The following is a 27,977-nucleotide window of genomic DNA, read 5'->3' on the forward strand; positions in this document are numbered from 1 at the left end:
GCGCCCCTTACGCGTTCATCCAGAGCGCGCATCCTTTCCTCGGGACACGACCCTAACTTCTGTCAGCAGGAGAAAAAAGAGGGAAACAGAGGCATGTGAAGAGCCGGAGCTCTGGGGCCGGGGCTCCGCGGCGCCCCACTCCGCCCTCCAGAGCAGCGCCGTCTGGGCTCCCATGTGACCTAGTCCTGACGCTCTGCTTTCACTTCCTGTCCAGGCAGAAACAGGCCTGATGGGGGCCCTGCGTTCAATTCCTGCGTAGTCAGTGACTTTGAATCAACACAGCCAAGAGCTGTCTTTCTCCTCAGGGAACTGCGCCTATTTTTGCTTCCAGGAAGCTTGGCGTCAGTCACGGCTACAACACTAGCCCTCGTGGCTTGCGAGATTGACGTTCCTAAAAACACCGAAAAGCAAAAATGAATCACCAAGCAACCACTTCACTGTCTGAAGGCCTTCTGTTTTAAGTCATCTCCAGCCCTCTTTCAAGAGAATGGGAACTTAATAATTCCTGACCTGCATGGAGGAGGACTCCAGACCCCAGCCTCCTGAGCAACGGGTCCACCAGCCAAATCTGCAGTATGTTCACCTGCCGTTTTGAAGGCTCCCAACACGGTGCTTCGTTGTTGGTCAGCTGTGGCATCCTGGGGACAGTGACATACAGTCAAGAAATCTGAATTCGATTTCACCCTCTCTTAGCCCTTTGACCTTGGGAAAGCTGTCTCACCTCTTTGAGCTCTGGTTTCTTTATTCATAATGACTCTATAGTCTTGGAAGAGGTGCTGTGAAGATTAAAGGAAATCGTATCCATGGAATTATTTTATAATCTACAGAGTCCTGTACTATTGCCGAATGAGATGGTATTCACTGGATTTGTGCCTCTCCCGGAAACTTGGGGAGGGTTCTTCCCAAATGGTCTCAATTGCAAGCATTCTGACCACTTGTATTTTCAGCATTAAGATAAATTGTTGCAACAGAACCATATTATCTCCAACATGTGTATCATAATACCCCAAAGCTCCTCTCTGAGGATATTTGAATAAGTTTATTAGTGATTTAATTACCATGTTCATTCTTACAGGAGCAGAGAGCACAGCTGAAGCCAGGTCAGTATGATGGGAGAGGTGAGTCTAGAGCTATGAAGTTCAGTACAGGTGCCCCTGGCCACACAGTGGCTATTGAGCACTTGAAATGTGACTTGTCTGAAATGACATATGCTGTAAGTGGACACTACACACAAAACTTCAAAGATTAAGTATGAAAAAGAGAATGCAACTTATTTCATTAATATCTTTGACATTGGTGACTTGAAAATATAACCTTTTAGACGTATTGGGTTAAATAAAATCTATTCTTAAAGTTAACTTTGCCTGTGTCTTTCTACTTTCCTAATGTGGCTTCTAGAAAATTTAAAATTACACATGGCTCACATTTCTGGCTTGCATTATATTTCCATCAGACAATGATGATCTAGAGCATTCAGGAACAAGTATTTCTTTTCTTTTTTTTAACTATGTGATTCCATTTACCTATTTTTTAATTGAAATGTAGTTTACATATAATACATTGGTTTCAGAGGAACAACTTGGTGACTCACCAGTTACATATATTACTCAATGCTCACCATCGTAAGTGTAGTTACCACCTGTCACCATACAAAGGTATTATAATATTATGACCAGTATTCCCTATGCTGTACTTCCATCCCTGTGACTAAATTATTTTATAACTTGAAGTTTGTACTTTTTCATCCCTCTTCATTTAATCATAGGGGTGTAGCTTTTGCAGTTAATTATTTCGTTTTCTTCAGGTAGGTTCCCAAAAGTGGAGTTACTGGGTTGGATGGTGTTTCTATTTTTAGTTTTTTAAGAAACCTCCACATTGCCTTCCATAGTGGCTGCATCAGTTTGCAGTCCCACCAGTCCGCAGAGCACGAGGGCTCCCTTCTCTCCACGTCCTCACCAGCACTGATTTCTTGTCTAGCTGATACTAGTCTTGCTGACTGGTGTGAGGTGATATCACACTGTGATTTTGATTTACATTTCCCTGACGATTAGCGATGTGAAGCATCTTTTCATGTGCCTGTCAGCCATCTGTATGTCTTCTTCGGAAAAATATCTGTTCAGCTCCTCTGCCCATTTTTTAAATTGGGTTATTTGGTATTTTGGTGTTGAGTTGTATGAGTTCTTTATATATTTTGGATATTAACCCCTTGTCAGATACACCATTTGCAAATATATTCCCCACACAGCAGTGAGCAAATGTTCCTTGAGCATCTCCTCTGTATCAGGTGCTAATCTGGATGGTGAGAATAGAACGGGAAACAAGATAGGCACGGTTCCTGACCTCAAGGAGCTTGCACTACAATGGAGAGAGACACCCAGAACAGGGAGCTGATAATTTTGGATGGTATAAGTAGAGTGTTGTAAAGAAAGTAAAGCAGGGTGCTTGCTTGCAAGGGTGGGGGAGGTGAGGGAGGGTGGCCAGGTAAGGTCCTCTAGGGCAGGTGAGGTCAGTGTCAGAGACATGAGGGAGGAGGACTTGGTGCAGACCTGAACCAAGCCAGTGGTGGTGCAGATGGGGAGGAGCAAACAGACCAGGGAGACATTTGGAAAGTAACTTCGGAAGGACTGTTTCATTGGTAAGCAAAGGAATTTGGGATTGGCCAGAAGTGATGAGACTCCCAGACTCCGCTTGGAGGGCTGTGTGAACGGTGGTGCCACCAGATGCGATAAAGCTGGAGTGGTCTGGAGGCAGATGATGAATTCCATTTAGGCCAGTGTGAGGTCCTGCGGGCTGCCCATTCCACAGCGGTGAGGAGGGCAGTCAAAGCTGGGAATGATTAATTTGGGATCTATCCGCACAGCCGTGGTCATTAAAACCCTGCACGGATGAGAAAGGCAAGAAGATGGCAAGCAGAGAGGCCACTCAGGTCCAGGGAGCACACTTCAGACGGGAACCAACTGAGCGTGTGTCTAGGTTGAGGGCAGGGACCCGGGCGCTCGAGGGGTTCACGATACCAGAGAGAAGGCAGGACGGACGCAGCAAAGTCCCGTGGTGATGGAGGGGTTGGGCTGGCCCCGGGCCCGGGCTGGTGGAGAGAAGGGGTCTCAGAGGAGGTAGGCGCTGTCGGAGGAAGGAGTTTAAGGAGGTGGTGAAGGTTAGGAGTGGCCGTGGGAGAGGCGGATGTCTAGGTCACCGGTAAGGACATCTCTTGGGAAAGCTCTGGATATGTCACAGTCTGTGCCAAGGTTAGTCATTATGTCCTCAGAGCTGGGGAGGCCCTGAGCAGCTCCAGGACAGGGTTAGGAGATCTGGCTTTAGAGGAGCTGAGGGGCCCAAGCAGGCCACAGCCTCTTTGTAGCTCAGGTCATGCCGCTGCGTCCACGCTGTCAGGGCACTAGGGACGTGTCCTGCCCGCCTTGGCTGCTTGAGCTGTGCTCTGTCGGAAGCGCCCCCTTCCCTGTCCCAGCCAACGCACTGGTCCAGGCCCCGTCCCAGGGGCCCTCCCAACCCCCGCCCATCATGCCAGGCAGCCAGGGCACCCTGGCAGATACCCTCTACAACCAGGGGCGTCCATCTGTAGTCGGAGGAGGGGCCCTTTTCTCCAGTCATGTACCGGGTCGGGCCTAGGGCGCTGGGTGGCGGTAACATGACCTCCTCAGAAACGAAAGGCACCCAAGTCTCCCAAGTCATGGCATTGCTCCAGTATCAGTTTCCCTCCCAAACGTGGGAACTGTAGGAGATGGCAGAGTCCTGAACAGTGCGGAGTCACCCTTCGTGCACATTAACTCAGCTAGCCCCACAGTCACTTCGGGGTGGACCATCCTCGTGTGACAGAGAAGGGACAGGGCACAGGGGACTTAAGGAACTTGGACAAGGTCAGTAGCAGCGGGTGAACGGCCAGGGCTTGAAACCGGATTCCGTCTGGGAGCGGGCGCTGAGCTGCTGCGGCTGCCGGCCGCTCCCGCGGGGCGGTCCCGAGCCTGCGGGATCCCTGGCCTTCCCTTCCCTGGGCCCAGGGCTCCCCGCTCGGCCTTGTCGCCGGCCCTTCCCGCTCCGCCCTCCGCGGGCCCGCAGCTCGGCTCGGGGCTGTTCTGGGCGTCGCGGAGCTCCGGGCGGGGCCCAGGGCCGAGGCCCCGCACCGGCCGCCCTGGCTCCGCCTCCCCGCAGAGCGCGCCCGCGGGGCACCGGGCCTCCAGCAGGACACTCGTCGCCGCGCCGGGCGCCTCTCAGCGGGAGGACGGTGCGGGCGCCTCTGGGACGGTCCCGCGCCTCTGCGCCCCTCGGCTGCGGGTGGGGCGCTGCAGGAGGCTCTGGGGTCAGGGGGCTCTAAGGGGGGCGCGGGGGTTAGGGGGCCCTAAAGAGGACGCAGGGGGTTGGGGCGCTGCAGGAGGCTCTGGGGGTCAGGGGGCTCCGAGGGGAGCGCGGGGGTTAGGGGTCGCTGCAGGGGGCGCGGGGGACTAGAGGGGTCGCTTCAGGAGGCGCGGCGGTTAGGGGTCGCTTCAGGGGGAGTGGGGTCTAGGGGTCGCTGCAGGGGGCGCCGGGGGTAGGGATCGCTGCAGGGGGTGCGAGGGGCTAGGGGGCGGCTCAGGGGTTGCGGGGGTTTTAGGGGGCGCTGCAGGGCGCGGGGGTGTAGGGGGCGCCGAGGTTTAGGGGGCGCGGGGGGTAGGGGGCGCTGCAGGGGGCGGGGGCGTAGAGCGCGCTGCAGGGGAGCGGGGTGTTGGGGGCGCTGCAGAGGGCGCGGGGCCCCCCCGGAGGGCACGGCCGGAAGCCGGGGCGGGGCCCCCGCGCGGGATGCAGTGAAGGGCAGACGGCGCGGCGGCGGCTATGAGTGCCTCTGCGGCCACCGGGGTGTTCGTGCTGTCCCTGTCGGCCATCCCGGTCACCTACGTCTTCAACCTGCTGGCGGCCCAGCACGAGTGAGTGCCCGGGGGTCGGCGCCGTGCGGCTGGAGCCCAAACTTCTCGGCTGGGGCTGGAGCCGCAACTGCAGGGCTGCCCGTCGGACCGGGCCGGGGAGGGAGGGCGCTCGGCCGGGCCTCCCTCAGGCTGGCATCCTTGACACTGGGCGCAATTCTGGGGCCAAGTGCCGGGCGCCAGCCCCGGGCCGGGTATCCGGGGTTACAGAGGTCAATAAGGCAATGCCCCTGCCCTAGAGGGCGGCTCAGGGGCAGGGGTAGGGTCGGTCCAGACACCTACAGCCGTGGTGTGGCCATGTTCTCTGGGGTTGGGCCTTGGTCGTCTCGCATTTCACAGGAACGTCTCCATGTATGGCACACACATACTTATCATTGCTTATTAATTTTAGAAACCGTTGTGAATGACTAACAGAAATAGCCCTGAACCAGCAGGCAAAGACCTGGGTTCTAGGTGCCGCCGTGGTACTAACGGTGTGGTCTGGCCTCAGTTTTCTTGTCTGTCAAATGGTCTAATATTTGCATCCCATTGTCAGGATCCAGAGACCCGTCTGGGAAGGGGCGCAGGTGAGGCAGGCCGGTCGGGCCAAGGAAGTGGGTGGGGTTCAGAGCCCTGCCTCTCACTTCCCTGGGAGGGTCCCTGGCTAAGCTGCCCAGCACCGGGCAGAGGCAGGCCTGCTGGGGCAGTGCGGTGGTGCCCGCCCCCTCGCCTGCTACCGCTCCTTGCTGCCCCGAGGGAGGAGGAAGGAACCCATTGGGTTTCCTACAGCGGTTGGCGCAAAGGAAATTGCATCAGCCTGTACCCTGCAAACCCCTCCAGACTGCAGAGGGGCGTGTGCTCACAGGGTGGTGACTTCCTGCCCTCCGTGCTGGGGCCGCCACTTGCTGACAGCCTTATTCAGGGGGCACCCGTCCCTCCTGCGTGCTCCCCAGGCCCGGGCCGTGTGTGCCCTTGGTCTGACCCAGTCCTGGGGCACTGCTCCTGGATGAAGCAACTCTGGGGAGGGAATGTCACATGTTTGTGAAGACAGTGCATGGGGACCGTGCACTTCTAAAATGGCATTATGGGCAGTTCAACAGACAATTATTAAGTATGGTCTCTGTGCTTGGCACTGTGCCGAGTGCTGGGGACCAGCCATGAATGAGCCAGGAAAGGATGGGGGGAAGGGAGGTGTGCTGAGAACAGTGACAAATAAAATAGATGACATGAGAGAGTGAAATAGGAAGGGGACTGGTGGTCAGGGAAGGCTTCTTGGAGGAGGTGACACAAGCTGTAGGATGTGGCCACTGGAAGATCTGGGGACAGAGCCTTCCAGGTGGAGGAACAGGGAACCCACGCAGGGTGAGGGACAGGGCTGGCGTGGGGCTCCTTTGGCGTGGAGAGAACCCGGGGATGACTCTGAGGTTTTGGCCTCAGCCACAGGGAGGATGGTGACGGCACTTAGAGTACACACTGAGTTACGTATTGCTGTGCATTACTGAGCACATGGCTAAGCCCTGCAGAGTTTCGAATAATTGGTTCCAACCATTCTTCCCGTCCTCCTGCAGGCTAAAAGCCCAGTGGTCTTGGGCTCCTCCCTCCCATTGTCCTCCTCCCCGTAAGTCCAGGGCCGCGCTAGCATGGGTCCCTCCTGCCAGTCCCCCTGCCCCGTTCCTCTCTGACCCGGACCCCGGCCCAGCCCCCCATGCTTGTGCTTCAGCACCCCCCCCATCCGGCCCCTCTGCTGTCTCTCACGCAGTTCCCATTGGCTGGGACACCGTCTTCCCTTGTCGCTGACTGTCAAAGCCTGGAGAGAAATCCCGCAGCTCCCTCTTCCAGACCCTCCCTCAAGCAGACGTGACCTCGCCTCCGCGGAGCCCCTTGTATCGCGCTTGTCCCGTGAGAGTTACGGTCCAGTGGTCAGAACTCACCTCCCCAGGCCAGAGCTCACCTTGGTACTGTTCTGCCCAGCGCGGGCCTTGCGCACAGCTGGGGTTCAGGGAGGCTGGAATTAGTTGGGATTAGCTGAATTAGTTGAAGCTTCCTCCCACCAGACCTTTTATGAAAGCCTGAAAAATATAAAAAGTGAATTAGGTTGAGGAGTCAGGAAAGGGTCACACACACGCACACACAGCTCACACCCATACCCGTCTCCAGATTGCCCTTCTTCCCCTTGCGTTAGTCGTTAGTCGCAGCCCTTACGCATCCCCCGCCCAAGTCCCTGCTGGGTCTCTCCCTGTTCTGAGCAGATCCTGTACTTGACTGTCACCAGGAGACAGATGATCTGTGGTCCCGGATTCCCTTCATTCTGTGCTCTCCCCCTGGAGGTGGACAGTGTGAGAGGACATGGTGGCCCGACCACACTGCGCTCTCAGGCTCTGGAGGGGCCCCGCTGGGTGATGGAGCCTCAGTCCTTGGTCAGAGCAGGGGTAGGGGTTGTCCCCTGGCCACCACCTGTCTCAGGCTGAGTACAGTGCCTGTCAGCTTACACAGCATGCCTGATGTCCTCGCTCTTGTCAGCCTCTGTCAGCCGAGCGCCACATTCCTGACCCCCCGTGAGCTCCCTGCACGAGCCTCTCCTCTGGCCCCTCCCTCGCGGAGGATTCCAGAGCACCCATTGATGTGTACCACGGGAAACTTGCTGTTTCAGTCTCTCACCTGGACACCAACACATCCTCCTCGTCTTAAAAAAAATTTTTTTTATTAAGGTATCATTGATATACACTCTTATAAAGGTTTCACAAGAAAACCAATGTGGTTACTACATTCACCCTTATTGCCGAGTCCCCCCCCATACCCCATTGCAGTCACTGCCCATCAGTGTAGTGAGATGCCACAGAGTCCCTGTTTGTCTATGAGCTACACTGTCTTCCCCGTGACCCACACACACCATGTGCACCAATCATGGTGCCCCACAATCCCCTTCTCCCTCCCTCCCCACCTGCCCTCCCACACCCCTCCCCTTTGGTAACCACTAGTCCCTTCTTGGGTTCTGTGATTCTGCTGCTGTTTTGTTCCTTCAGTTTTGCTTTGTTCTTATACTCCACATATGAGTGAAATCATTTGGCACTTGTCTTTCTCCACCTGGCTTATTTCACTGAGCATAATACCCTCTAGCTCCATCCATGTTGTTGCAAATGGTAAGATTTGTTTCTTTCTTATGGCTGAATAGTATTCCATTATGTATATGTACCACATCTTCTTTATACATTCATCTACTGTTGGACACTTAGGTTGCTTCCATATCTTGGTTATTGTAAATAGTGCTGCAATTAACATAGGGGTGCATGTACATGTCTTTTTTGAATCTGAGAACTTGTTTCCTTTTGATAAATTCCTAGGAGTGGGATTCCCAGGTCAAATAGTATTTCTATTTTGAGTTTTTTGAGGAACCTCCATACTGCTTTCCACAATGGTTGAACTAGCTTACATTCCCACCAGCAGCGTAGGAGGGTTCCCCTTCTCCACATCCTCACCAGCATTTGTTGTTCCTCATCTTTTCTATGTTGGCCATCCTAACTGGTGTGAGGTGGTATCTCATTGTGGTTTTAATTTGCATTTCCCTGTTAATTAGCAATGTGGAGCATCTTCTCATGTATCTATTGGCCGTCTGAATTTCTTCTTTGGAGAAGTGTCTGTTCATATCCTCTGCCCATTTTTTAATAGGGTTATTTGCTTTTTGGGTGTTGAGGCGTGTGAGTTCTTTATATATTTTGGATGTTAATCCCTTATCAGATATGTCATTTATAAATATATTCTGCCATACTGTAGGAACGTCATCCTTTTTCTTATAGTAACTGTGTCCTCTGTCCACCATCCATCTATCCATCCACCATCCAACCATCCATCTATCCATGCACCATACACTATTCACATCCATCTGTCCATCCATCCACCATGTATCCATCCACTTCTCCTTCCTTGCTTTCTTTACACCTCCTTCTCTCCCTCATCCCTCCATCTAATCTTGTACACTTCAGCAGAGGTCCTGAGGTAGACTTCCTGCATGACACTCAGCCAGGCATCGTGAACAAAGTTGCATATTCCCACGCCCCGCTTCCAAAGCATTTTGATTCTGCAGGTCTAGGGTGGCATTTGGAACTCCTGGTGCTGCGTTCGCCTAGAGCCCTCTCCCCAGCTCTGTGTGTGGCCTGGGGTCAGGTGCTGGGAACACAGCTTTCCTGCACCTGTGGCCAGCCTCGGTGGGGCCCATCTACCCGCAAGTTGGAGGGATCCCTTCCGGACTGACCTCTCTGACACTGGGGGCATATTTCTGGCTGGTGCCTAGCACCCATTCCAACCTCAGGTATATGGAGTGAACTTTAAGCATGAGCGTGTCCCTCAGCTATTGGCAGGTGAGGGTGGGCTGTGGAACCAATGAATGAGAGGGGTGTTTCCCAGAAGTGCCAGGGCACAGGACAAAGGCAAATGACACTGAAGTCCTCGTGACGGGCTGTGGGCGTGTGGAGGGTTTGGGTTGAGGAGAGGCGCTGTGGCAGCTCTCCAGGGCTTTGGGAGGCCCGGGGAAGCAGCCACTGGGGTGGGCCAGGGGTACTTTGCCCCGAACCGGAATCCCTGTCAGTGCCGGAGGTATGAAAATCTGCAGGACTGGTGGTGACCCTGTGTGAGCGCGCCCAGAGCCCACTGAGCTGGTCCGTCCACGCGGCAGGAACCACTCGTTCGTCCACAGGGCCTTGCTCATAGGGGTGCGTGATAGATTTTTTTCCTCATTATGCTTTTCAGGTAATCAATAAACAGATGATGAAATGATACGACCTTCCAAAGGTCACACAGTTAGTGCAGAGGAGGCATGGAATGCAGGTTCACTCCACGCCGCCTCGTGCCCTAGGCTGCCCCGCTGAGGAGGGCCCTTGGTCCCGGCCTCCTGGGTGCTATGCCCTTTCCGGGAGCAAGTCCGCGGGCTATGCCCAACCTAGCCTCGCCTTGGTCCGCAGGCTGTGGGGACGGATGCTGGTCCGCTGGCCCAGGTGAGGTCGGGGCTGGCTTCATTCTGGCCTCAGGTCCAGGGGGCTCTCCCTTGGACTGGCCTGTCCTCTGGCCCCTCTGATCATGCGCACAGCCCGTGGCCCTTCCTCCTCGTCCTGTAGGGTGTGTGGCTGTGACCCCAGCAAGTCCCTGGAGCTCTGTCTGAGGGTTTCTGGCTGGCCCTAAGGGAGGGGCAGGTCTGAGGGTTAGGCCTGTTGGCCACGGGGAACAGGACTTGGAGGTGTGGGCAGATGGAGGCGGTGGGACAGCAGCTGTGTCAGGGGCAGGGGGCTGGGACGGGGGAGGGAGCACCCAGACATGTCGTCTACGTGGTGGGCAGGATGAGAAGAGGGTGCGGACCTGGTGGCTCCAGTCCCTGAAAGTCGCAGGGGTGGCCCAGGGCACCCACCATGCTGCAGATAAACTTCATTCACTCCAAGGTGCCTGGGCTGTAGGCAGCGGCAGAGCTGGGACCAAATGAACTCAAGAGCCAGGAAATTCCAGGCACCAACGTGTTTATTTTGATAAGTGACCACCTCCCTGTTCTGGTCATTGCAGTTCCTGGACAATTGTAGGAGCTGCTGCCCTCATCCTGCTCCTGGTGGCCCTGGCGGCTCGTGTTCTCGTCAAGAGAAAACCACCCCGGGACCCACTGTTCTACGGTACGTGTCCTGGGGGAGAAACCGTTTGTGCCATTTAATAGCACAGCACTTGGGCACCTGCCACTTCTCCTGTGTGCTCTGAGACCTCTGGGAAGGAGCACGAGGAAGAGCCCTCACCTCCATGCTGGGTCCTGGGGAATGTCACCGCCAGGTGGGCCGGATGCCCTCCGCCTCCCCACCCCTGCCCCCGGCATGCTCTTCCCTCTGACCTTGACTCTGGTACCAGCTCCTTCCTGGGCTTCCGCCTTCACCTGCTGCTTGCAGTCCCTCTACCTGGCGTGGAGCTTAACTGTGCGAAGAGTCAGCCTGCATGTTTACATCATGGGAAAAATAGAATTTAGCACAAAGGTTTGGTACAAACATTAAATAGTATTTGTAAAGTAGTTAAACTAGTGCCTGGCCAACACCTATGTGCATTAAGTAAATAAAACCACCACGGTGGAGCACCTACCGAGCGCCTGGTATGACTCTGGGCACAGAGCCCCATCACACACACCTTCAGCCGGCAGATGCAGATGTTGGCCCAGAGACACTGGGAAGCACGGTCAGGTCACAGAGCCACAGAGGAAGGCACTGACCCTCGGCCGTGCCCTTCCCTGTGGGGTGCTGCCTCGAGCAAGGCCTCACTCATCTTCCAGCGCGTCTCCTGCCAGGAGCTTGGCTGTGCACTGCGTTTGTTTAGTTTCTGCAACAATGTGGCATATCGGACACCCCCAGATCTCGGGGAACTCTGGCGACCAATGTTTCTTTTCTCCCCGCCACCAGCTTTATTGAACTGTAATGACATATAATGTGTAAGTCTACGAAACAGGCCATGATGATTTGGTACACGGATGGATTGTGAAACCATCATCGCAGTTGGGTGATTCCCCTTGAGGTCCTTCACCTCACAGTTACCGTCTGTGTGTGCCGTGGAAAAATTTAAGATCTGTTTTCTTAGCAGCTTTCAAGTACCCAGCGCGGCACTGCTAAATGTGTCACCACACTGCACATTGGCTCCCAACACTGAGTCCTCTTGTAACCGAGTCTGTGCCCTCGAACCAACATCTCCCCACCTCCCCACCCGCCCAGCCCTTGGCGACCCCGGTCCCATTCTGCTTTTCAGAGTTCAGCTTTGTAGGTGAGAATAGGCAGTACTTGTCTTTCTCTGTCTGACTTATTTCTGTGTAGTGGCTTGAGGTCCACCCATGTGGTTGCAAAAGGCTGACTGCTTTCTTTGGTGTGGCTGGATTGCACGCACAGTGTATGTGTGCCACACCTCCTTATCCTTCCCTCTGGTTGTTACCACATCTTGGCTCCAGTCATTTACTTCCCTTGCTCTCAGGTCTGCAGGCTGGCTAGGGCTGCTCCACTTTGGGCTGTGGGCCAGACTCAGGGCTGTTCACTGTGTCCTTGTTCCGGGACCAGCGACCCCACAGGAGGTGCCCTTCCTGGGAGATACAGGCGCACAAGAGGGGCTAGCGGGCAAAGAGCGATGCCACATAAGGCCTTGACTTGGAGCTGGCGGCTGTCACTTCCCCACATATGCCACTGGCCAAAGCAGGTCATGTGGCCAAGCACGTCCCTGATGGCCCGGGGAGTATTTTCTGTCATGGTGGACTGTGGCAAAAGTGGGGAGAGAAAGAATTATGAGTAACTCGTTTCTCCTAATTTGCATATTAAAACTCTGAAATTTCAAGAAATGATGAGACTAGCCCCAGGGCTGACAGCCAGTCAGTAGCAGGGCAGGCCTGAGTACAAGGCCCGGGCCCTTTGTCCTGCCCCACACCACCTGCCTTTGATCTGGCCCCTGCATCCTTCCCAGGCTGCTCTCCTGCTGCAGGCCTCCCCCACTCCCCGCTCCGTGGAGTCCATGCCTAGCTGCACTCACCTCTCTGGGCTCCCCAGACTTGAGCCCCCTTGCTCCTACACCCCAGCTCTGTCCCGAGTCACGGCCTCAGGGCGAGGGGTCTGACCTCGAGGCTGACACTGCTGTCCACCTCAGTTATTGTTGGTGGAACATCTGACTGATCATGTGCTCAACGCTCCTCTCCTGGGAGACACGATGGCTGACCACTGTCGGGAGAGCTGGACCAGAGGCCTGCACGAGGCACAGGCGGCAGGTCCACAGACCCCTGCTCCTGGGAGACACTGTGCTGCTGGCTGCAGGCTCCGGGCAAGGCAGCTGCCTTCTCTGTGAATCCACCTACCCACTATTCCTTTTCTTACAGCTTTTCTTACGTCTGCCAGCTGATTTTTTTACTGTCCGTGCACATCACTTAGTTTCAGACACCAGTTGGTTACAGCTTGAAAATGTAGCTTTACTGACAAACTAGCATGCACTAAATTTGATCACTTGCTGCCTAAAAAGTATTATTTTTACCTGTTTGTTGCTAAGCGGGTTTAAGCCCACTTAGGAGATTCTCACAACCCTAGTTAACCTCTCGAAGGTGCTAGGGCTTTCCTTCTTTGATATTCAATTGTCCCATCTCACATCCACTTTTAAAAATCATTGCTTTTCGACTTAAAGCCATTGTCACTTGCACATCAGCCACTCTGTCTTTAGGATTCTCAGTGTGGAGCTGTGCACACGTGTTGGACATACTGTGAGCTGGCCTGCCTGGTGATCACCAGGATGAATGCACTCCTCTGAGCCATTATCTGAAACATGGTCACCTCGTGCTCCCTCGGCCACCAGTTACTGGTTCTGCTCCACTGTCCAGGCGGGATGCAGGTGTGGCCCTGGGCAGCCACTTGTGGGAGAGTAGAGGAAGGGCAGTGGTGGCCTGGCAGAATTCTCTGGACAGTTAGTGGGTGACAGTGGGTGAGCTTGTCATTTGTACCCCTGGGATGTCCCTTGGTGAGAGCACTTGGCAGCGATGCATGATTCATGTCAGGTACGGATTTGCCATGTGGACAGGGGGTACATTCTGTTAGTCCATGCTGACAACATGCACGGTCTCCTCTGTAAAACATTAAAAACATGCCACTGTTCGGGCAAATGCCAAGCCGTTACTCAAGTCTCTGAGCTACTGCTTTTTCTACTTGCTTCTTTTGCTCTAGTGTATGCGGTTTTTGGATTTACCAGCGTGGTGAACCTCATCATAGGACTGGAACAGGATGGAATCATTGACGGGTTCATGACACACTACTTGAGAGAGGTATGGGATTGCTTAGTGACTCTGAGCCTTAAACCAAAGGGTTAGCAGTGCAAGTCACGCTGTTCAGAGATGAAATCCTTTCGTTTAGTGGAAGCAGGTAGACACGTGGTATTTCATTTATGGCCATAGACAAGGGCTGCTTACTCACATGGACAGTGAGGCAGAAACTCGGGGTCATTTCATAGGAGGCTCACTCTTACACTCCTCCTTCACTGTGTTCAATATGAATGAAGCAGTGTGAGTGAAGTTAGCATTTGCATGTCTGTTATTAAAATGTCACTATGTCTCAAGGTCCAGTCTTACATGTGTGCAGTACCAAAAACGGAGGCACTTAAGGAAGACATTTGATTGTAAGGACACCCTCCACCGCCATCCCCCATCACACCTGAGAGCTGGTCCTATTTTCTCATTTTATGGTGTGGTGAATCCAGCCCGAGAGACTAAGTCACTTACTCAGAGTCACACAGGAAATCAGGAGCAGAGCTGAAGCGTAGTCTTCATCTGTTTCAGAGTTTGGGGCTACCTGCTACGTTGGGTTGAGGTTAAGTCAGGGAACAGGTGGGCTGGAAGGGAAGGGTCGGTGCCATGAGCCGGGACAGCAGTCAGGAGGCTTCTGCAGGGCCAGCAAGGGCACAAGGATGGCCTGGAGGAGGTGGAGCACAGGAGGCAGAGAATTGAGTGGCTGGAACGAACAGAACGTGGGGATGAGCTGGGGTGACGCAGAGAGCAGGGTCTAAGATGATGCCCCGTGTCCTGCTTGGGGGAGAATGCTGACGTTATTAAGCCAGAGAGGGAGGAGAGGAGAAATTCACTTCCAGATGCTTGTTGAAGTAGGCTCTGGAGTCATAAGGCTTGCTTCCCCGTCCCAGGAGCTAATGTGGCAGGAAGGTGGCATTGTCCTCCGTGCAGTGACAGGCCCGCACGAGGCACCCCATCCACAGTGAGGGGATGACTGGGTGGTCTCGAGTTGGGGACACTGCTCTAGGAGGAGGGGATATTCCAAGGACCAGGGCGAGCTGGGCAAGAGCTTGGGGCTGTGGAATGGGGTGTCTCCCCGCCACCAGCCTAGGGCGTGGGTTTGCAGGGGTGATGCTGACTTCATCTGGGAACGTGTGCAGCTTGAGGTGGTTGAGGGACCTCCTGGCAGACGTCCCAGCTGGTAGCGCCTTGCAGAGCTTGAGCTCTGAGGGTGGTTCCTGGGGCCATCTGAGCAGAGTTGGCACCTGAAGGTCCGGGAGGAGAGGAGACTGCCCAGGAGGAGGAAGAGAGGAGGCGGCCGAGGCCCGAAGAGAAGCCTTTACATGGACTGGGAGAGGCGAAGGAAAACCCGAGGGCAGGGGCCAGAGTCCAGAGGAGGGAGGGTCTAGGGCGGAGATGGCTCCAGAGAGGGCTGGAGAGGTGGGCAAGCAGGGAGGCAGAAGGGTATGAGAAGGGGTGGTGTGTAGCCACGGGAGGGTCTGCAGGGCCAGGCTTGGGCACGGGGCTGCTGCAGAGGCGGGGGACCTGGTCCTCCAGGCACAAGTTTCAGGAGGGCTTTGAGCAGAAGAGCCACGTGTTGGGAGCCAGGCCTCATGACTGCACTTGGCAGGAGAGGAGAGAGGCGGCATGGGAGGCTGTGTGGGGCTGGTCCTGGGGGCTTGGGTGTGGAGAACAGGTTTATTTTAGCGGACTAACGCAAGTTGGTTCTGCTGTTCTGCATTGAAATGTTTGAGCTCTATTTAAAATGCACCTTTTAATTTTTCCTTAGGGTGAGCCGTATCTGAACACTGCCCATGGGCACATGATCTGCTACTGGGATGGCTCTGCTCATTACCTGATGTACTTAGTGATGGTGGCAGCCATTGCATGGGAGTAAGTCAGCCCGCCCCCGTGTGCCTCTGCCACAATACTGCCATAAGCATGTATGTAAGGAGGCCACGTGTAGGGGCAAATATACAAGCAGGAATGCGAGGTTGTGAACACAGGCTGCAGGGAAACTTAGATGTGGCTCTGTGCCCTCTGCTTCACCACCTTGTTTGTGTCCCTTCGGATCATCCCCGGCTGCGACGGCAGCTCGGGCACCCCCTTGCTCCCTGATTATGTCCTTTTATAAGAAATCTCACTTCCAGAATTAAAGCTCGTCACATCCTAATTCAAAACTTCAATCTTATTTCAGGTCAAAGCTCTCTCTTTCCCCAGCACAGGTGCAGGGGCTTAGGGGTGTGTGGCCTGTCCTTTCACCCCTTCTTAACTCCAGCGGGCTCCTCTGGGGGCCTGCGTGTATGTGCACAAGGCTTGAGGAGGCCCGGGTCTTACGTGATGATTGGCTTTCTGGGGATCGGCCCCCTCTACTGGAATGTGCCAGGTCCGTCTGGTGGGGCCCATGTGTGGTTCTTTAAGACGGCTGCCAGGGGAGCCTCTGCCCTGCACCAGGCCCTGAGGCCATCGGTGCTCTCTCCAGCCCAATGTGCTTGGCCTCCCTGCCCACGGCACACACCACAGCTGCCTTCCGCTGGGGTCCCTGTAACCCAGAAGGCACACCCTTTGCGGGGGACCCTTTCAGGATGTCTCAAGCCCAGCTACCTTCCCAGGCTTCCCCTTGGCTCCAGGTTGGAGAAGGCGATGCATTCTTGCCCATACAAGGTTGAAATTCAGCTTGAACAGCTGCCTGTCCCCCTTCCCCCCACCTCCTCTGCTGCCAAAACACGAACTCAAGGACAGCTCCAGCTCATTGCTGGCCCTTCCCAGGTACGAGCCTCTCGCCTCATGCGCAGCCCCAGGTCCTAGGGAGCATCAGGTACTCCTGAGGATGGCTGGGCCCCGCGTGGAGGCTGCCGGGACGTGCTCAGTCAGCACCCAGCTGGGGGGGTAGCTGTCTGTGCCGATTCCCAGTCATTCCCACCAGCCTCCCGAGATGTGCAGCAGTTGGCCTGGGGGGTGGGGCAGGACAGGAAGCCCACGGTATTCTCCACTTCTGGTCCCTGCAGAGACCCTCCTTCTAACATCTCACAGCCCCTTTTGGAGGGGGGTCATCAGCTGCAAAAGCTTTTTGCCAACATGGCCTATTAAGAAGATTGAGGGGGGTGTCTAGCAGATCCTTCAGAACATGGGGTGCATGTCACTCATGTTCATCTTTGGGGCTTTGGCCAGAATTCAGTGACTCCAGGGAGAGTTCATTTAACATCCTATTACTCATACTTACAATGATTTACAATGTGGACCTGATTTCCTTCCTTTCTTGAACCACCTTTTCCCTTCATGCTGCGAGTCTCACACATAATGGTGAAATGCAGGACCCCGTGGCCAAGGACGGCCATGCTGCAGTTTAACAGAAGATCAGGGTAGAAGTGTGATTCCTAGTCAGGAGGACACCCAGAGGGGTCTGCAGTGCATCACACGGGAAGGGACTTTGATCACTAGGGTTCCTTGTGGTTGATTTCACACTCTGGACTCAGTAAGTTCTGATTCATGTACTTTACTGGTTAGAATAAAGGTAATCTTGTAGGTCATCTTTTGCTAATAGCATTCTTAAACAAGTGTACTAAGCGAAGATTTTTTTCATTACAGGGAAAGTTACAGAACCATTGGCCTGTATTGGGTTGGATCTATTATTATGAGCATTGTTGTTTTTGTGCCAGGAAACATTGTAGGTAAGGCACTATCTTAAAATCCACTTTCTTTTTTCTGGAACAATGGGGATTATTTTTAAATAGAGAAGCTATTTTGGTTGCAATAGAACCAAGAAATTCCAAGCTTTCCAAAAAACTGTTCTGCGGAATTGTTCTTTCTCCTCCTTAATCTCACATTCTAAGAAATGCTTTTGAGCAATTTTCAGAAACGTACATTGAACAATTAGACAGTCTAATATCAGTGATTCCTGACTTAGATTTAGAAGGGATAAATATTATGTTTGTGGCTATGTTTAGTGGGCAAATACTTCTTAACTCTTTGTATTATGTATAACTCTTGACACACTGTGGGACACTAATAGATGTACTTAAAGATTAAGACTCTTGAAAGCTAATGTAAAAGCTCACTTATGCATGCAAGAAATTAGTATATTACATTAAATATACTAAAATACTATAGATAGGACATGTCTATGAACACCTAATAGTTTAAAATTGACCTTTTTTTTGGTCTCATTAATAATATTGTCTGGTCCACAGCAAAATTTTAGATGACTTGACATGGGGAGGTGTCCTACATGTCACCGCATTTGCGTAAGTTTTTGGCAGACTTTGACTTTGTCTCTCTCTCTCTCAAACAGGGAAGTATGGAGCGCGCATTTGTCCTGCCTTTTTCCTAAGCGTACCTTATACTTGTCTTCCGGTCTGGGCTGGTTTCAGAATCTATAATCAGTCTTCAGAAAGTTACAATTATCCCTCAAAGGTGATTTTATTAAGTTAAATTTAACCTGTTTGCAAACTCCCAGGGCTCACTCACACGCACTGGCTCCTGAACGGGACCGTGACTCCGGGGTGCTCGGGGGGCATCTGTCGATGTAACTGTGCTGAGTCTGTAGCATCGGTCCCCTTAATCCCCGGGGGCCACAGCGGTGTGTCTGTCCGGGTACGTCTGCTCTGATGGGCGAGGCCTGCTTTTTGGAACCTCCTGTGCCGCCGTGCACACTGGCTCCTCCCATCAGACTCTGCATGCATGCGCTGAGTGGGCGGTTGGTTGGGCCGTTAATGGCCCGCAGTGTGAGCACGAGCACACGTCTTTCAGAGATGCCTGTGCATTTACTGCTCCGAGGGGAGGCTGGAGAGATACTGCTCTTCAAGGTAGCACACACAGCCGTAGAATCTGGTTACCAAGCGATCCAGGCACAGGGAGACTGGCTGCAGATGTCTTCTGAGACACCTCCCTCCCATTCACAGCCAGGGTGGTCAAGGTGAAACAGTACTGGCTGGGCAGGTACTCCATTAAGGTCTTCATTTCTAAGCTACTCAGTGACATATTTCTCAAGTTTCTCTTCCTTTTATAGGCATTAGATCCTTTCAGCAAAACTGATTATGAAGATGTGAATTACTGGAGATAACCAGAACATGATTTTTCATTTTACAAAGATTTACAGTAGAATTCACTAAAGTACATTTTAATTCACAAACGCTTCATTGTAAACATTTACACACGACTGTGTAAACTCAGGTTGGCATACTGATAGTTTTACTCCCTTATATCCTTTTGAGGAAGGAAGTGGTAGTTAAAAAAAAAAAAAGAAGCTGACAGTCACCATAACCCTGGTCCAGCTCAGCTCCTTTTAACACCCCTGGTCAGTGTGTTAGCAGATTGAGGTAACATTAAAAAATATGCATTACAAAAATAATCAGAGGGCTTATGTCATTAGACACATAGAACAGTTCATTATTATTATTTTTAAATGTTAAAACACAGTGATGGCCATAGAGAAATGGACATTGCCACACAGTGCTGGTAAGAACATCAGTCAGAATTGCTTTGCAAAGCAATTTGGCAATGTTATCAATCAAATAAATTTAACCCTTTAACCTAGAAACTCCATTGGTGGGGTCACATTCTAAGAAAATCATCAGAAAGATGCTGTCAAAGATTTATCCAGAGCCCTCACATCACACTAAACGTAACAGTGAAATGCCTTAATGTCCAACAGTGGGAAAATAGCTAAAATATGGCGTTTCCACATGATACTAAGTTTCAGAAGAAGTTTTTTAATAATGTGGAAAAGTGTTTATAATATTGGTAGAGGTTGAGTGTTGAAAGAATACATACAAAATTATTTATACATTAAGTCCTAATTTTGTGAAAAATAAATGTAAACTAGAGAGCTCTTCAAAAAATACAGCAGCTGTCAATAGTAAGTAGTGTGATGGTTCTATGCTTTATACTTTTAAATGAGTGTATCTTACATTTATTATCACAAAAATGGTATTTCAAGAAAAAAGCACAGACTCACAGAGCAAGAAGGGCCCTTCGAGATCACCTGGCCCGACCTCCTTACTCACAGAGGTGGCAACTGGAATGGCCACGAGGGGGAGGGATTTTCTGTAAGTTCCATGGTGAGTAGGTTATGATCCGAACCTTGAATCTTCAAAATTCATCACCATCATCACGGCACTTGTGTCTCAGTTGGTCTCTGATTCTTCCCTGGTACTTTGGGCCTGCTCACTGGTTATAAAGTCTCTTTTAGGTTGTTCAAGAAGTCCAGGCGAAGGCCCTGCTGAGAAGGCCCTGTGATTTAACACTGGTCCTGTGTCTTCTCCTGGCAACTGGATTTTGCCTGTTTAGAGGCTTGGTAAGTGTAACAGATCAAAATAACATTGAAAAATAAGTATTAAAAAAAAAAATCAGACTTGCCAGTACACTGACAAAATATTCCTCCCATTGGAGCCCGGAGGCCTGGACCGGCTCCTGCCAGTCTCCTACCCAGGTCGGCCCCAGACCTCCCCTTCTGAGGGGGCAGTCCATTCTGGGCCGCTTCATGTCACCCCTCTCAGGTTCTTGGATCAACTCTTCCTTCCCCTATTTTAGGGCAGCTGAAAAATTAGGCATCCATCTCATTTTTTTGGTTCCTTGAAGTTTCTGATTCAAATTTAAATTGGTAAGAGTGATAGCTCAAGGCTCCAATAAAACTGGCACAGAGCAGCCATGTGTTCTCAGGAGTAGGCGGACGGCATGGGGGAAGGTACCAGAGAAAGGAGTTAGAATCCTGGCCATTTACTAGTTGTGTGGCCTTGGAAAAATTAAGTTCTTTGACCCTGTTTCTTCCTCTGTAACAGTACCTCCCTTCATAGTATCATTCTGAAGATTAACTAAGATAATAAACATCAAACACTTGTAGAAGGCCTTATCCCTTATACTCAATAAGAGATCATGTTACTATTTTACTGATAAATGATCCTTCACAATGCCCTAGTTTCATGATTAATTCTTAGCAAAAACCAGTTTGAGCAGCCAGAATTACATGGTTACTTATCCGCAGCCTCAGGATGACTGCTAACTGTTCTAGGCCTGCTGGCATTGCCCAGCGGGTGGGGAGCAGCGGGGCAAGCATACGCTGATGGAGCTGATTCATTGTCTTGGGGTCCTTGAAATACACCCTGTGCAGTGGCTGGGTTCAGAGAAGCTGTCTTAGGAGTTGTCTCTATCTGTGGATTGTCAGGGCCTTCCTGGAGGAGAGTCAGTAATTGGAGTAAAGGAGAAAGCAGGGTCACAAGCTCTGCTCAGACCAGAGCAGTCGGACTGTTCTGTTTAGTCTGCTGTGACTCCCAAAGTTAAAAGAACAAAAACAAGGCCCAGCTGTGTTCCTGCATAGCCACAGCCACCCCTCTGTGCACATGAGAAAGGTGTGTGCGTGGAGGCAGGGAGGAAGACTTTTGCTGATGGGTTTTTGGGTTGGGGCCCATTTTTACCAGCTCTGCCACTGGCCTGTGTTCATGTACATTTTCTAGCTGGGACACTGGTGGCCAAGGACATAAGGAATGATGCCCGAGGTGACTCAGTGGGGACCCCTGATGTGCCAGAGACATTCCGTCTGTTCTGGGGCCTAGAGTCTGCGGCGGCAAAATCTGCTCTGCTTTCAAAGTGGACACAGGAGGTGCTTCAGGGAAGAGGAGTCTGCTTGCAGATCGTTATTGCCTTACTGCTCCGAAGGCCGAATACTCTGAGGCACTGGCGAGGAAGATGCTATTTTTGAATCTTGCAAAGCATAGAAAGATGAATTTGGTACAGAAATATACTTCTTCCTTCAGGGACTAGCTGGCTAGTTATTTCCAGGAAGCGGAAAGCTGGTCACCTAAGCAAGCTCTGTGTTGGCTCATGACTCTAGATACTTACACCGAACACTTGAAAAGTGCCCAAGGAGAGGGCATTAGTTCCCATTTCCTGCTCACCTGCTTTCTCTCCTCAGAGTATATCTGCAGAGTATTTTTCTTTCCCTTTTACTGATGAGCTTTTACAATTCATAGTCTTTGCTAAACAGCAAAGCAGCTTGTGACTAAACCTGGCATGTTTAGCCTGATCAGCAAAGGTAAGAACCAGATGTGATCGTATCTTTATAATGGATTCATTTTTGTTCTTAGATTGCTCTGGATTGCCCAGCTGAGCTCTGCCGATTTTATACACAATTTCAAGAGCCCTACTTAAAGGATCCTGCTGCTTATCCTAAAATCCAGGTCAAGTAGTTATGAAGTCTAAGATAGTAATTTCCTGAAATTAATTTTCTCTCTTTAAGATATGGGAAAATGTGGTCCCATGCCAGAAATAGGAATTCACATTTTCAAGTATGAAAATGTAAATTTTTTTGTGCTTTTCATCAGGCCAATTTAACCGATAATTTGCTATTATTCCTCTGTTCAATATAGATGCTGGCGTATCTGTTCTATTCTGTCCCTTACTATGTGGTTGCACTTTATGGCTTGGTGGTTCCTGGGTGCTCCTGGATGCCTGACCTAACACTGATGCACGCTGGAGGTGTAGCTCAGGTACCGAGAACCTGCTCCACTGCAGAGTCCTGGGGGTTTGGCTGCCACTGTCGAATATGTGAGAAGCATCTCTGCTTGGAGTTTTAGGGTGGGAAGGGGCTATTAGACACACTGTCCCCCTGTCGCTTTTGTTTTTAAGAAGACATTTCTGTATATGCACTTACTTAATTCTCATAACATCTGGTAGGTGTGCCGTCCATTATACGAGGAGGAAACCGAGGCCCAGTGAGGTTAAAAGATTTGTCCAAAGTCGCATACACAGCAGGCACCTGGTTTACAGAGCTGTCTCCCAGTCTCGGAAAACATGGCTAGTAAGAATTGAAAGCTGCTATCTTTAAGATGTCTGTCAAAATTTAAGGTTTCAGAATTCCAGCGTACTATGCCTTACAGAGCCATGGAAACTGGTGCTTAAATAGTGCTGCTCCTGAGAGGCGGGGCCTGTCATTCCATTCCTCCCCTGCTGCTGCCTCAAGTCCCTGCCCAGAGTAGGTGTTCGGTGACTGCTCACTCCACTGAACTGGAAATGAAGCTATCTATGCAATTACATTATTACACAAAGTACATTTTTACCAGATAACTAGCAAAACAAAACTGATGAACAAGGAAGAAAATTATTTGTTTTCTTACAATAAATAAAGAAAAAAAAATTCATCTTTTAAAATCATTATCTTCATTTTGCTCTTTTCAAGCAGGCATAAAAATGCGGTTCATCCTGCAACTCTAGCCAGTTAATTATACTTAGGGCACAGTACGTGTGATGGCAGAAAGACGCACTGGATTTACGGGACTGCAGACTGTTACATTTACGGGTTAATACACTGGGCTGAGTCCTTCCAATCCGGGGTACTCCTTAGTTACAGAAACAGTACTAACATAAAGGAGTTGATGCAACATTCAGAAGCAAGGGTTCTCGTCCTGCCCTTGGGGGACTTGAGGGAGGAGGACTAATATTTACCCTCTTGGCAGCCCTCTGAAGACCTCATTTCTCAGGCCTTGGTTTTGGATATTGATTTCCACATCTTTCAACAGCAGTTGTAAGCTGATGACTTCCAGTTTCCTGTCATTAGACCAGACTGTTCCTGGACTCTTACAGTTAATTCTAGTTTTTTCACTTGCATGTCTCACCAGCATCTCAGATATAACATCTAAAATAAAGTCTCAATCCTCCCCCCAACTCACCTCCCATTCCCCCACCTCTGTGAAAAGCCATCCTTGCAACCAGCAGCTCAAGTAAACATCTCAGAAAACTCACAACGCTTCATATTCCCTCACCTGCTACCCAGCCCATCGTGAAGTCGGGTGAGTTGTCCCGTTTCACAGCTCCACCACTCATTACAGTTCACCAGCCACTGCCCCAGTCTGAGCTCCCCGCACCTCACTTGCTGTGAGGCAAAGCATACCAAGTGTTTTACTCACCTGTGGAAAGACAGGCCTTGTGCTCTGCTGGAGTAGCAAATACTCAGTGGCTTCATACAACCAAGCTGTCTCTTGCTTTTGCAAAGCTCACATGGTTCCAAGAGCCAGGCCTGGCACCAGCCCCACTGCAAGGGAGGCCGATACATGTGGCCCTTACGTGTGCCCCTGAATGGTGCAGTGAACGTACGGCCATTATCTCTACAGGTTTTTTAAAAGCTGAGGCTCAGGGCAGCTTGTTACTTCTTCCTAAGGTCACAAAGTGACTAAGTGGCAGAAAAGGGGCAGGAAACTGTCTGACCTCAAGGCCCATATTCTCCAGTTATCCCTCTCCTCAGGCAGAAACTCCGTGGAGAGCCCTACAGCCCAAAGTGAGACTCCGTACGTGGCACAGAGGAGCCCTCGTGGGGTGGGGGGCAGTGATGTCTGCACCGGGATCTGTGGTCAGCTGAGTGGGCTGAGGCTGAGGACGCCATGTTAAGCGTTGGAATGTGCAGCGGGTCAGAGGGCAGGGGGCACCTTAGCTTTTGAGTTCTGGGCCTGGTTCCTTGCCTTACTCTCCCGAGCCAAGATGGAGAGGCCTCCCATTCACCACCCTTACTGGTCCTTCTTTTGAGTAGATCGCTTGGAGTTCAACAGCTACTCATTACCTGTATGCTTTACCTGCACGACTGGGCTTTCTCTGCATGCCATGTGCCTTGGTCTGCCCTGTCCAGGCCCCAGGGCAGAACACTGAGTGTGATCAGCTAGCTAGGACGCCGGGCCAGGTGCTGCACCCAGGAAGTCTCAGGAGACAACTGGAGAGCTAGGCAGGAAATCCTGGTGGGCACACAGCAGCCAGGAGGCTCGGTAGGTCACAGCCTGGGGGCAAGTGGGTGCTTGAACCTGTAGAAGCAAAACTAAGCCCGGCTTGTACCCGTTGGTGAAGCTAAGTCTCCAGCCAGGCGGTTGTGGACAGGGCGATGTGGACAGCAGAGCAATCGGCAGCCGCTGTGGCGGCTTCGGCCAGACCCCGGGCCGTGCGGGAATCCTGGAGCTCGTCCATCACCGCCCAACTTGACAAGGAAGCTTAGGCTACAGCGCGGATCCTGTACATGCCAGATGGAGGTTTCTCCCAACCCAGCAGAATGGTGTCATCTGAGCGTGTGTGTCTGACACCCCATGGTTTTTGGCTGGGTTTTACTATCTACCTGTTCGGTGTGTTCAGCCTACGGAGAAGTCACAGATCATACTGCGACAAAGCAATGCGTGTGACGAGAACACTGAGTGCCAGTTACGTGCTTTGTCTTCTACTGTGCGAATACCTGCTTTTGAAGTGAATTCTTGTCCTGGGAGGGCATCTGACGTGCGCCACGGAAAGCACTCCGACCCTGCCTGGCGCCCTGAACTTGCTGAATCTGCCACTCCGAGTTCAGAAGCCTTGTGCCTTCATGATCCCACTAACTTTATCAAAACCTGGGCTTAGTGGAAGACCCAGTGAATATACTTCCTAAGAAAATCTTTGAAAAACTCATAGATCAGTAGATGTCAATGGAAAATGCTAAATAGTTAGTCCCTGGTCTCAGACCACATGGGAATCCATGAAATCTGCTGCCATCAGAAATCAGATCAATCAGAAAGTGTGAACAAATCAAACCAAACGAGCACACGTTTTACACGAGAGTTCCACTGGGGACTTACTCATAATCATTTATCTCACATCAAATCGTTATCACAGGATTAAAGTTGCAAGTCTAGTTTGAAAAGTGTTACAGGCTGCTTAGATCCACTTACTAGCATTTTCTATCATTGGAGGATTCTTCTCTGCTAAAATATCACTGAATATTAAAAGAAAAATTCAGCGCCAATAGGGACGATGTGATTAAGAGCAAGGGCTCCGGAGGCAGCAGACTGGCCCCCATCCCGGTCTGTCACTGATGAGCTCAGGCCCTGGCTTGGCTGCTCTGCCCGAGCCCATTTCCTCTGCAGAGCAAGGTGGTCACAGCGATTTTCTCAGAGCTGCTGGAAGGGTTAAGAGAGGTGCACATGAAGGCTTAGAACTGTGCCTGGAGTATAAGCTGTGGACCTCTGTGTTGCTCTATTATGCTTTTTCAGTAGGGAAAATTAGTGACGGGCCAAGCTCCTGCCCAGGGTTCCTAGGATGTCCACAGGAGCAGCTCCTCAGGGCAGCCTCTCAGATGCCTTTGCTCTCAGGCTCTCTGTAGCCCCGAGATGAAGTGCTTGGACAGCTGCCCAGAGAGGTGTTTGAGGGCAGAGCCCTCGCAGCACCTCAAGGATCACCAGGCAGAGATGCACCCAGACAACCCACAAGTGTTGGTCCTTGGTGACACTCCATGCTGATTTAATTTCTATCTCTAGAGAATAACAAAACTGTACCAGAGGTCTCCAGAATGTATCAGTAATATGCAAAAATGTAGTCTATAAAATATCAATCACTGATACAAATCCAACTCATGCTGCGTATGAAAGCTTGTCCTTTTCCTGTCAAGGTTAAGTCAAGTGTGAAGTAACGCTTTCTTCTGTTATCCACTTAGCAGAATAAACTGATTTCATATGGAAGGAAATGTAAGGTAACCCATTTTAAGGCAAAATACTTATTCATTCTTGTTTCTTCTGTGCCTTTAGATTGCAGTATCTTTTAACTGTTTTGATACTGATGAACTAATAATTCCCCACTCAGTATATTTAGATTCCCAATCTTTTATTCATGTATATCTTGAATTTCAGTAATATATGAAAATGCAGACTCCAGGGTTGCATTTTAATGATACAAGGACCCTGAAGAAATCCTCTCACGGAAGGCTTTCTAATAGTTTTCCCCTGTGCTTATGGAAAGTATCAAAAGACCACGGCACATTCTAAATGTATGTCCTGAACAAGAATCTACGTACAAACGGGAAGCCCTTGCGTTTCCATTTTGTAAACTCAGGTTATGCTGCCAAGCTGTATTATCATTCGATAATTCTGAATTTTCATCCGACTTGAAAAGGTTGCCTGCATGCACATTTGCCATTTTGTAAAGAGCTTCTATAACCGTGCCCCTACCTGAGTTGGTAAAAACCTTAACAGAACCACCCTAGTATTTTTAAAGTTGCAGAAAAAACAAATGTATGAATAAACAGATAGACAAAAACACACACTTGAAGGGCTTTGAGCTCTTGCTGCCAGGAGGAGGTGAAGGAAATGAATGAAGCCAAGGTCCTTTAAATATTTAATGCTAGAAATATTTTAACTTTCTAAACTGTACTTCCTTTATTTTTATTGGAATGCATTTTGTGGGCTACAACTGAGTCCATATATGGGATCTCCAGAATGCAAACCAGAACAAAACGGAGATTTCACTCAGATTCTCCTGTTAAATTGAGTTACAAATGTTCAGTATGGGGCACAAGACAGGTTGGAAAACAGCTGGCAGGACAAAGCAACACTAAAGGAGGAGTACTTTATTTAACAGTTAAATTAAGACTAGCCTTAAATTCAATGAAATACTTATGTCTATGGATTGTCTGAAAGTACTGGTTTTGAGGGCACAGAACCATTATCTGAATGAATCATTCAAAACTCATTGTGCCTCCAATTGAACACAAAATTTATGCTTACCCTCTTTTCTTTTTTAAATTCAACAGGCTCAGTTTTCTCACATCGGTGCTTCTCTTCATGCTAGAACTGCTTATGTCTACAGAGTCCCTGAAGAAGCCAAAGTCCTTTTTTTAGCATTAAACATAGCATATGGAGTTTTTCCTCAGCTCCTGGCCTATCGCTGTATCTACAAACCAGAGTTCTTCATAAAAACAAAGGCAGATGAAAAAGTTGAATAAAAACGTTATTCGATGTTCCTCCTCTCTAGATTACTGATTTCTGTTAACCTGGTACTGGTATTTTGTCCCATTTCACTCCTTTCCCATACAGCAACCCTTAAGAATACATAAATTCTTCCTCTTCACTGTGTGTGAGCTCTCATAAGGTGTTCTGTGGGTAAATTTTCTGATTTTTGAAGGAAACCTGCAGCCTTTGAGAAACACTGTTAATAAAAGAAGTATATTCAAAATTGTGAAAAAACTTGACCATCTATCTCAATATTATGTTTGCATATATTAGATATAAGGATGAAAAATTATAATTTAGCTCCTATAATAGCGAGCATGAGAACGAAACTATTCAAAAGCGAATAAGGTTTATGTACATTAAAATATTCAAAATAGCAAATACAGATTGGAGAGAGATATTTTGCACATAAGCCATAAATGCTTCATTATCAACCCCAATAAAAAAGGCAAATCATCAGAATATTTAAATATGTTTGAAAATGTCTTCCCAAGGGAAGTATATTTACTGCTCTTTTAATTAGAATTTCTTGTTTTAGAAGTGTTTTGTGAGCTTGGAGATAAGCAGGGACTGGTAGCTTTAACACTACCCCAAATGAATACTTGTTTTATTGGTGGC

The 27,977-nt window shown here is 50.5% G+C and overlaps 1 protein-coding gene and 1 long non-coding RNA gene across 9 annotated transcripts in view; one reads left to right on the forward strand and one right to left on the reverse strand.

The window, feature by feature from the left end:
- LOC118935607 (uncharacterized) overlaps positions 1-8,053 on the reverse strand; it is a 21,633-nt gene extending 13,580 nt beyond the window's left edge. Inside the window, exons 1-4 of one of the 2 annotated variants that reach the window (XR_008994676.1) lie at positions 7,151-8,053; positions 6,824-6,961; positions 722-776; positions 511-638 (exon numbers count right to left, since the gene is read on the reverse strand). This is a non-coding gene — a long non-coding RNA (uncharacterized LOC118935607). Of the gene's footprint in view, positions 1-510; positions 639-721; positions 777-6,823; positions 6,962-7,039; positions 7,109-7,150 lie in introns of those variants that run through there. The other variant, XR_005033922.2, reaches the window with a different exon arrangement.
- Positions 3,737-27,370, forward strand: TM6SF1 (transmembrane 6 superfamily member 1). Of its 7 annotated transcripts, none has more exons than XM_057494784.1 (10): positions 3,737-3,875; positions 10,437-10,540; positions 13,583-13,680; positions 15,428-15,531; positions 17,227-17,309; positions 17,930-18,051; positions 19,829-19,933; positions 21,720-21,812; positions 22,002-22,121; positions 27,161-27,370. In XM_057494784.1, exons 3-10 carry the CDS (start codon positions 13,660-13,662, stop codon positions 27,350-27,352), a joined length of 840 nt encoding a protein of 279 aa, XP_057350767.1. In that variant the 5' UTR covers positions 3,737-3,875; positions 10,437-10,540; positions 13,583-13,659; the 3' UTR covers positions 27,353-27,370. The 7 variants fall into 7 exon arrangements, with proteins under 7 accessions (XP_057350767.1, XP_036787971.2, XP_036787970.2 ...); XM_036932076.2 differs by lacking the exon at positions 3,737-3,875 and adding an exon at positions 4,031-4,240; XM_036932075.2 differs by lacking the exon at positions 3,737-3,875 and adding an exon at positions 4,163-4,290.
- Positions 27,371-27,977: the final 607 nt, after the last annotated feature.

Source organism: Manis pentadactyla, chromosome 18 (assembly GCF_030020395.1).
Source record: "Manis pentadactyla isolate mManPen7 chromosome 18, mManPen7.hap1, whole genome shotgun sequence".
NCBI classification, from domain to species: Eukaryota; Metazoa; Chordata; class Mammalia; order Pholidota; family Manidae; genus Manis; species Manis pentadactyla.

Coding starts and splice junctions, on each gene's coding strand:
- TM6SF1 (XM_036932071.2), top strand. CDS start 4,825: ATGAGTGCCTCTGCGGCCACCGGGGTGTTCGTGCTGTCCCTGTCGGCC. Junction 10,541..13,582: donor CCGGGACCCACTGTTCTACG/GTACGTGTCCTG, acceptor CTTTTGCTCTAG/TGTATGCGGTTTTTGGATTT. Junction 18,052..19,828: donor GTTACAATTATCCCTCAAAG/GTGATTTTATTA, acceptor AGTCTCTTTTAG/GTTGTTCAAGAAGTCCAGGC.